Source organism: Lonchura striata, chromosome Z (assembly GCF_046129695.1).
Source record: "Lonchura striata isolate bLonStr1 chromosome Z, bLonStr1.mat, whole genome shotgun sequence".
Lineage (NCBI taxonomy): Eukaryota > Metazoa > Chordata > Aves > Passeriformes > Estrildidae > Lonchura > Lonchura striata.
In genome coordinates, this window is record NC_134642.1 from 30,550,457 (window position 1) to 30,559,795 (window position 9,339).

A 9,339-nucleotide genomic window follows, 5' to 3' on the forward strand; every position below is an offset into this window, starting at 1 on the left:
CCTGCTTATCAGAATACTATGTGTACTTTAACCACGTGCCCGTGTCCTTTTAAAAAGCTTAACAATCTTCCCTAAACCTTTATCAGACAAAGCTTGTTTTTCTTACATTTGGTTTTGCCATGTGCAGTACCACTTCTTTCCATAAGAGGGAAAACGTGTACTTCTTTTCGGCCTATTTCCCCTTTCCGCAAAAGCCTTTCAGTGCAGCAGACCAAAGCAATGTACTGACACTAAACAAAGGAAAGAGAAAACACGTTTATTTGTAACTTATTTTGCAAAAATAGGCACTCTTTTGGAGAAAGGTAATGTTATGTGAGGGTAAAAACATTTGTCTAGGAAGTCAATGCCTGTGAGACAAAGGGCTAAGGGGGCACAGGTCTGAACAGTGTCTATATCCCAATTTTTCCTTATTTTTCTTTTTACCTCTACCTCTGTGGTTAATGACTAGCAATACTAATAGGTTTTGCAGAGTGAGTTAGGAAGGCACCTGAATGCAGCAGCAAATGTCCATTAAAAACTGCAGATGATGAGTGTATACAATCCAGTATACTTAACACTTCAGCATTGTTACCTTCCTGAAGCAAAACCTATGGAGAGAAACAAATACACAATGGTTTGGGATGGGGGGACTTTGTGTGTTCTGTTAAGACATGCATCCTGTTGTTGACACTCTAAAAAATAATGCTATGTTATTTTAAGATGTGAAATGAGAGATTTTAAGGGACTGACACTGACAATTTCATGCTCTGAGAGCAATTCCTACCAAATTAACTAGTCCTTGATTTTTACCAGCAACAAAAGCAGGTAGAAGTATTTTGTCTGCAAATAACAAAATACTACTTCAGAAATGTGCAACATTAAGAAAATTATGAATTGTGGCATTCTTGAATCTTCAGAATGGAGAAATGTAAAACTGTTTCACATATCAGTATTTTCCTCCCACACCACACTTCACTTTCTAGCAATTGTCTGTACAGAGGCCCTGTACTACGATTGCCTTCAGGTGCCTTCCAACTTGATTCACTTGCTGCTTATGAAGAGATTTGAGAGCTGACTGCTGCCAGACAGCTGTGGGGGGTGTCCCCAGCCATGAGCTCTCCTTACAAAGGGAGGGACACGATAGTCCCTTGTCAGTGGGGCATTCGTGCCAGTGATTTTTACCATCTGAGCAAGCCCATGGGCCCCAGCTCCATCCTGGCCCTGTCTCTCTGCTGTGGTGGAGCTGCTTTAGAATCGCAGGCGGGACAAACTCCTTCACGTGCAGAACAGGCACGCGTTACGCGACTGCTTCGACAGCTCGGACGGTCCATCGCCAATCCCCAGCGCCCCGCACATAGCGAGGGAAACACCTCTTTGTCACCTCTTTGCTGAAGCTCTCTTTGTCGAGCTCCCAGGCAGCGGCCGGAGCAGCCTCCCTCGCTGAAGGGGGACAAGAGCCTGTTCGCCCAGCCGCTCCGCTCTGCTCCCGCCACACACCGCCCTGCAAGGGAGGGCGGGGCCGCCCGGCGGGAGAGGGCAGAACAGGTCAGCCCGGTGCCGCTCGCTGTGCCCGGGCCCTGCCGGGGCCGGGCCGAGCCGGGAAGGCGGAGCGGAGCCCGGGCGGGGACCGCCCCGCAGCGTTGGGGCGGAGCCGCCACACTCTTCATAAAGGGCGAGCCGGGGCGCCGCTCCGCGTCTGGAGCAGAGCGGCAGGGAGGTGTGCGGCGGGTGGAGCAGGGCTGGGAAGGGCAGGCAGGACGGAGCCGGCGGGGTGCGGTGATGGAGCTCCTACGGACTATCGCCCACCCGCCGGGCGGCGGCGGTGCCAAGGGCTGCGAGGCGGCGGCGGGCAGAGCGGCCGGCGGCGAGTCACGCAGGAAGAAGGCGGAGGAGCCGCCGCACCAGCACGGCCACCCCGCAGCCGAGGTCTCCCGGATTATTACCGACCCCACGACGGGGAAGCGTTACTGCCGCGGCAAGGTGCTCGGAAAGGTAATGGCCGCGGCGAGCCCCGCGCCCTCCCGAGGCGGGGCGGCCGGCGGGCGCTGCCCTGCGGGGCTGCGTTTCCCCGGAGAGCGCCGCGCCGCCGCCCGCGACCTGCCCAGCGCCGCCCGAGCCGGGCGCTGTGCGTCCGAGCGCCTTGCTGCCCCGGAATCGTGCCTTCGGCTCGGGCGAGCCCGCGGGAAAGCCTTGGATGCTGCATGCGGGGAGTGGGGAGCGCGAGCCTTCCAACAGACGGTGAACGCGGGACCTGTCCTTAGAAAATTGCCCTTTGCTAAGGAAGTTGCACTTCTTGACTAATACATTAGCTGGTGAATGACTAACTGCGGGACTGCATTTATACCTGCTCTAATTGCCTCTTTCTCTTATGTCTCTGTAGGGTGGATTTGCCAAGTGTTACGAGATGACAGACTTGACAACAAATAAAGTTTATGCTGCGAAAATCATTCCTCACAGCAGAGTAGCAAAACCTCATCAAAGGGAGAAGGTATGTATGCATGAATGATTTTTTTTTTCCTTGAACTCTTTGTGCGCTGGATTGCCTACCCCTTTCCCTGAAATGGTTTTGATAGAGATGTCTGTTCACGCTTGTGGAAGTAAGACTAACAACACCTTCCTTCTTTCCCACTGTTTTGTCTTTACAGATTGATAAAGAGATTGAGCTGCACAGAATGCTTAATCACAGACATGTTGTGCAGTTTTACCACTACTTTGAAGATAGAGAGAATATTTACATTCTTCTGGAATACTGCAGCAGAAGGGTGAGCATCAACTGGGAGAAATCTGGTACTTACTTACCTGGAATCTGCAACTAATTTAAATGTGTGTTGTGTAAAAGTTATTTTTTGTGGCTTTAGTTGTTTCTCTATGTACTGATTTACTTCTGCTTAAGGTGAATCTTGTGCATGAGTTGTCAGTGACATTTCTGCCTTTGTTTTTCCTCTGCAGTCAATGGCTCACATCTTAAAAGCGAGGAAGGTATTAACAGAACCAGAAGTACGATACTACCTCAGGCAAATTGTGTCAGGGCTAAAGTATCTTCATGAACAGGAAATCTTACACAGGGATCTTAAACTAGGTAAGTTCTCCAGATTGCCAACTTCAAAACATACTTCTCCAGCCCTGCTGGCATTGTACCGCTTTATCCTTGTATGGTGGTAGTATGTTTAGTAGAATCAGCTTAGTCTGTCTTTATGGTGGAAACTCATAGTGCTTAAGGGATGACATTAAGCATTCCTAATTAAAAAAAAAATCTTGCCTAGCTTCTGGCTCTGAACAAAGTATGACTCAGCACCTGTGGCAAATGCATTCCTATCTTGCCAGAGATGGACTAACTAGAATTTCTTTGTCTGACAGGTAACTTCTTTATCAATGAGAACATGGAACTGAAGCTTGGTGACTTTGGCTTGGCAGCTAGGCTGGAACCACTGGAACACAGAAGGAGGTAGGAGCATCAAAAATGTACAGTCTAGTAGTAAATTAAACTAAATTCATAGAAAATGAAAAGTCATGTTCCATAGCAAAAGCTAGTTACTGCCCTTCTACTTTCATGAAGACAAAATGAAAAAACATCTATGCTGTTAAAGTTCCTACAGCTCCTCTTTAGATGTCAGAAGGAAAACCTGCCCTATGAAAAATAGCTCCTTCCTCTTCCTATCTGAAATATTAACCAGTTCTGTGGTGCCTTTGATTTTTCAGAACAATATGTGGCACACCAAATTACCTCTCTCCAGAAGTCCTCAACAAACAAGGGCATGGCTGTGAATCTGATATATGGGCCTTAGGCTGTGTAATGTAAGTACTTTTCTACCTTTGAAATGTATTATATCTATCACTGGCTTAAGCTTTTGAGAGTTCAAAGAGGACACAGCCTTGTATACATGTGTAGCTCAATGCAGAAATTTTTCATGTTGGGAGATAGATGAATCCTGTTTTTGTAGCTGTAAACGCAAGTATGGTGGGTATCTAAACTAGTTTTATTTTGCCTTTAAACAGGTATACAATGCTGTTGGGAAGACCCCCATTTGAGACTACAAATCTTAAAGAAACATACAGATGTATAAGGGAAGCAAGATACAGTCTGCCTTCATCTCTCTTGGCACCTGCAAAACACTTAATAGCTAGCATGTTGTCAAAAAACCCTGAGGATCGGCCCAGTTTAGATGAAATAATTCGACATGAATTCTTCTTACAGGTTTGTACTGTCTGCTATTAGTGTTTTAAAAAACAAAATCCACACAAAAATGCGCTCTGTGGTCTAAAAATTGTGTTGCATTTCCACAGGGTTTTACACCTGAGAGACTTTCTGCAAGCTGTTGTCACACCGTCCCTGATTTCCATTTGTCAAGTCCTGCTAAAAATTTCTTCAAAAAAGCAGCTGCTGCTCTCTTTGGGGGAAAAAAGGATAAGGCCAGATATTTGGACACACATAGTAAGTTTGAAGCCTAGATACAGCCCACTTACCTCTTGCATCAATTTCATATTAGTGTGCCTATGTGAGACAGCAACAGAACACTTATATCTGTGTCTCAGAGCTTTCCTGGGTTGGTTTTGACTTTTCTTGATAAGTATAGATGGTAGTCTGCCCACCTATGGTAGCTTATGTACGTGAATGCTTCTTACAGCACCCATATCTATATTGGTCATCCGTTAGTTTGTAATGTCTGTTGAATTTTAGTCTCTTACAGTGATTTGTGTATAATAGAATAATTTCTGTGGGAGACTATGGCAGGCTTAGAAGAAGTTGCTAGAGAGACATAATGCTTTCTGTAATTTAATAGCACTTCCAAATTCAGAGTTAAATCTTTTTTTTTTCCTGTGTTGCAGACAGGCTAGCTAAAGAAGATGAAGAAATCTACAAGCTCAGACATGATTTGAAGAAGACGTCGATAACCCAGCAGGCCCCCAAACACAAGACAGATGAGGTATATGCAAGTGCAGTTCAAATCTAGTAACAGTTGGGTGGAGTAGCTATAATTAAATTATATTTGACTTGGATATCAGAACTGGAGCTTTATGCAGCATAATCAAGCTTAAATGATTAGCAGAGTTGCTTTAAGAGGGCTTAAATAAGCATGACAAAGGTATGGTAACCTTTGTAGGGAGACTATAAATTTTGGCTTTTGAGTAATTATAGTATCTGCCTAGACTCCATTGTTGCCTGTGCATTAACTTGTCTGCCAGGTCCTATTTCTCAATATTTCAAATACAGGGCTTCAGTTCATGATTAACTAGGGCTTCTTAAAAGAGTAAATTGCTGAAATCTGTCTTTTAATATTTGGTGTTCAGACCTGTACACAGCTGCTCCCTTGCTAGGGCAAGAGAGCAGAGAACTGATTAATAGCCTGTAAGATGCAAATTGAAGATCTAAAGAATGGAAGGACCTAAAGTGCTGCTCTAAGCTAAGTCTAGCATGAGTTCCTTTGTGATCTTTGTACATGAATACCAGTTTCCCTAGAATTTATCATTTGTTGAGAAATAGGAGAGCCATGTAAAACTTGGGTGTAAGCCTTGACTTATGTTATGTTGTTTGGTGTTTACATGTCTGACATGTCTTCTAGGAGATTCAGCCTCTTATCACAACAGTGGTGAAGCCTGGAGCTTTGCCAGAAACTAAGCAGATTGGAGACTCCATTCGGATGATAGTCAGAGGAACTTTGGGAAGCTGTAGCAGTAGCAGTGAATGTAAGTGCAGCAAAATGTGATATCTGAATCTGAATCCCACCTTTATTTTCCTCATATTTTATAAGCTTGAGGCAAACATCTGCTTTTATACTCTTATTTCCGATGTTGGGAAAGCCAGTAATTTTGAAAAAATTAAACTAGAAAGTCATTAAGGCTAACTTCTTAAAGTCTATATAACTCAAGTGTTTAGAATGAAAGCTTTCTCTCTGTGTGCTCTTGGTCAGTCTAATAATCCTTCCTTTTCAGGTTTGGAAGACAGTACTATGGGAAGTGTTGCCGATACAGTTGCAAGAGTCTTGAGGGGATGTCTGGAGAATATGCCAGAAGCAGACAGCAATCCCAAAGAACAGCTGACAGCATCCTTCCAGTGGGTTACAAAGTGGGTGGACTACTCCAACAAGTATGGCTTTGGGTACCAGCTGTCAGATCACACTGTTGGTGTCCTCTTCAACAATGGGGCACATATGAGCCTTCTGCCAGACAAAAAGTAAGAATCATTACAAAGGCAACAACTCACTAAGGTAGTTTAAACATTAAATATTTGCTTTTCATCACTAACCTTTTTTTTTTTTTTTTCACTTTCAGGACAGTGCATTACTATGCTGAGCTAGGCCAGTGCTCTGTCTTCTCAGCCACAGAAGCCCCTGAACAGTTCATTAACCAAGTAACTGTGCTGAAGTATTTCTCTCACTATATGGAGGAGAACCTTATGGATGTAAGTTCAGCACCTTCAGGGTCTTGAGCTGTAAAAAGACACTAAATGTAAATGGAGTGCTTAACATAGTCTGTTCTCTTTCCTAGGGAGGAGACTTGCCCAGCCTAACAGACGTACGCAGGCCCAGGCTTTACCTCTTACAGTGGCTCAAATCTGATAAAGCATTAATGATGCTCTTCAATGATGGCACTTTTCAAGTAAGTGTGGTAGCATCACCAGAGAAAATGTCATAAAATACCTTATTGCAATAAAACTAGATAAACCTCAGAAACTGAGAGGAGAAAGGAGACAAACCACAGCTTACTTCTCTTTTACAGGTGAACTTCTACCATGATCACACAAAAGTCATAATTTGCAATCAGAGTGAGGAATATCTCCTTACCTACATAAATGAAGACAGGATATCCACAACGTTTCGTCTGACAACTCTTCTGGTTTCGGGATGTTCATTGGAACTAAAATACAGAATGGAATATGCTCTGAACATGCTGCTGCAGCGATGTAACTGAAGGAATTGACTCTGTTAAACCAAATGGACTCTTGTACACTGTGAATCTACAGTGGAGATGGTGGAGCAACTAGTATGTTGATGATGGATGTGTGGTGGTACGACAACTGGACTGTCCAAGTGTGCTGGGCACACATCTATTAGAAGCCTAAACCTAAACTTGTTGGAGTAAAATGTTGTGACAAGGAGTTCTTCGGATCATAGTTTTCCTTGCTTCATGTGTGTTAACGATATAACTTGACTTGAACTCGGAGCAGAGTGTGTCTGTTTGCTCTGTAAGAGAGCATCTCTGATGGAGTTAAACTGTGAATACACATCTGGAAAGGGAGGGAAGGGAGAGCTCCGTTGTTGGGGATAATTGTAACAAGCAGCTTCTGGTTGCTTAACTGTGAACTATGGCCATACTGTTTTTTTCCTTTTTCAAAAATACCCACACTTGTGGCTGGCAAAGTGCATTCCTTGTTAATTTTTTTTTTTAATTTATTACAGCCTAAAGTGAAGTATTTATTACTTTTTTTTTGGACCTTGGCATTTTGAATATAAATCTGTTGGCAATAAAGAATGGAAATCCTGAAGCATCATTCTCTACTCTTTCTCCAGTATAACTGAGCATGATTTACTTTGCATTACAAAAAATCCTGCAGATTTGCTTTCTATATGCTATTTTTAAAGAGTCTGCTACATGTCTGGATATGAAGGGTAGGCAGGTATGTCTGTGTCTATGCCCACTTGCAGTCACAAACAGCAATGCTGCTATTGTTAATTACAGCTGCAATCCTAAAAGAACTGCTTTTGGAGCTTACAGACTAATGATGTAGGCCTTGACACTTAGTTATTGTCCTAAGAGCTTAAAACAAAACTATGGATCTCTTCAAGATACTACATCCCAAAATTGATGTTTAACACTGACTGAAAAGGACTCTTTCTTCTGGGTAGTATGTTGGAGACTGAAGGATAAGGAGCTGTGTAAATTCTCCTCTGCTTGCTGGGAAAGCATTACTTTTATCAAGGTGCTGAGAATCCTGATACCTCAACAGCAGAATGAATTGACCATACCTATCACTTCCCAAAGCCTCTACTGAGCTTTATTTTGTGTTTCTACCCTTGGTTAATTGGTTATCCCAGTAAAGTAAAATCAAAAGGGTGAAAGCATTAAAGGGTGACTTAGTATATACTATAAATTGTAATTTGTCTTAGTAACACCTGTGGCTGTTTAAAGTTATCAGTTAGGTAGACTAAGCCCAAAGTTGACACTAAATTTTCTGAGACCAGCATAGGGGTGGCCTACTGCTTTCTGCAATCCTACTCCTTCTGAACATCCGCTTATGTGACTAATGGCATTCCAAAACTGAAGGCAGTGTCATTTGTCACTTAAAACTAAGTGCAAATAGGTGCAGTTATGGAGATATCATGGACTCCACGCAGGGGGAAATTGTTCGACTTATGGCCTGGGTTTATTTTTCTTAGATACTGCATAGCACCTGGACCTGTATAAGCATATAGCTGTCTTCAAGTAAATGTTCTGATGCAACAGCAAGCAGTTAATTGGTTACTTGACCTGTTCTTCCTGTAGCTGAATGAGGCCTTTTCTGAAAGACATCAATAGCCATCAGTGTATCAATCACAGCAGCTGAACTTAAGGAACAGGCAGAGTAATAAAATGCAGACTAAACAAAGTACAGATGTCAATCTGAAATAGTAAGCAGAGTACTTATCGCTGGCCTGCTTCATCTTGCAATAAGCATGTATAAATGTGATGGGGTTTGTTGTATTGAATACCATGCATTAAGTAATATTTATTTACTTCTCAAGTCTAGACAGGAAGACCCAATTGAGTTCTTCAGATGGATTCATTAATGTAACTCTAGGCAGTTCAGTGAAGTTAAATATATATTTGCTATAGTGAGCAGAATTCAGCTTCCCAGCTGTCTACTTCCTTCAAGGGATAATGGCTGATTTTATTCCTGAGAGGCCATGACTTACCTAATTCTGATGCACACATACAGCTACTGTTGTGTTCTTTCCCCTAATAAGTAAAATCTCCCTTTTTGTTTATGACACCAGTAAACAGTTTGCGTGCATTTAAAAAACAAAATTTACGAGAGCTGTAGTACTTCACGGGGAAAAACCTCATTTTGTTCAACTTTGTGTGCTAGAGAAAGTGCAAGCCTTTATTCAACTGCTATGATGTCTTAGTGTACAAAAGTCAAGTTTGTAATTCAGGCTCATTTAAGCAAATAAACCAGCTTTTAATATATAATATTTAATATTTGTATAAAGGCTTCAGGATGCTAGTTGTTTGTGGATGGTTGATACCTCACTAAAATAAGCTAAGTGAATGAGATATTTGTATACAGTGTTTATGCTCAGTGGTTGCTAAATCCTTATGTATATTTCTGATTAGTGCAGGTTCTGCTTTGTATCCTTACTTCCCTTTTTATTTTCATATTGG

At 42.7% G+C, this 9,339-nt stretch overlaps 1 protein-coding gene across 1 annotated transcript; it reads left to right on the forward strand.

Moving 5' to 3' along the window:
• The first annotated feature begins 1,683 nt into the window (after positions 1–1,683).
• Positions 1,684–7,462, forward strand: PLK2 (polo like kinase 2). The gene is made up of 14 exons (XM_021534336.3): positions 1,684–1,971; positions 2,360–2,467; positions 2,625–2,741; positions 2,929–3,058; positions 3,337–3,424; positions 3,679–3,774; positions 3,976–4,174; positions 4,264–4,411; positions 4,807–4,904; positions 5,541–5,664; positions 5,911–6,151; positions 6,250–6,379; positions 6,466–6,576; positions 6,697–7,462. Exons 1-14 carry the CDS (start codon positions 1,759–1,761, stop codon positions 6,886–6,888), a joined length of 1,995 nt encoding a protein of 664 aa, XP_021390011.1. The 5' UTR covers positions 1,684–1,758; the 3' UTR covers positions 6,889–7,462.
• Positions 7,463–9,339: the final 1,877 nt, after the last annotated feature.

What these genes read in the sequence shown, in the direction of transcription:
- PLK2 (XM_021534336.3), top strand. Translation starts at nt 1,759, where the DNA reads ATGGAGCTCCTACGGACTATCGCCCACCCGCCGGGCGGCGGCGGTGCC. An exon ending in CTGTAGCAGTAGCAGTGAAT is followed by an intron (nt 5,665 to 5,910) that starts GTAAGTGCAGCA and finishes CTTCCTTTTCAG; the next exon opens with GTTTGGAAGACAGTACTATG. An exon ending in AGCCTTCTGCCAGACAAAAA is followed by an intron (nt 6,152 to 6,249) that starts GTAAGAATCATT and finishes TTTCACTTTCAG; the next exon opens with GACAGTGCATTACTATGCTG.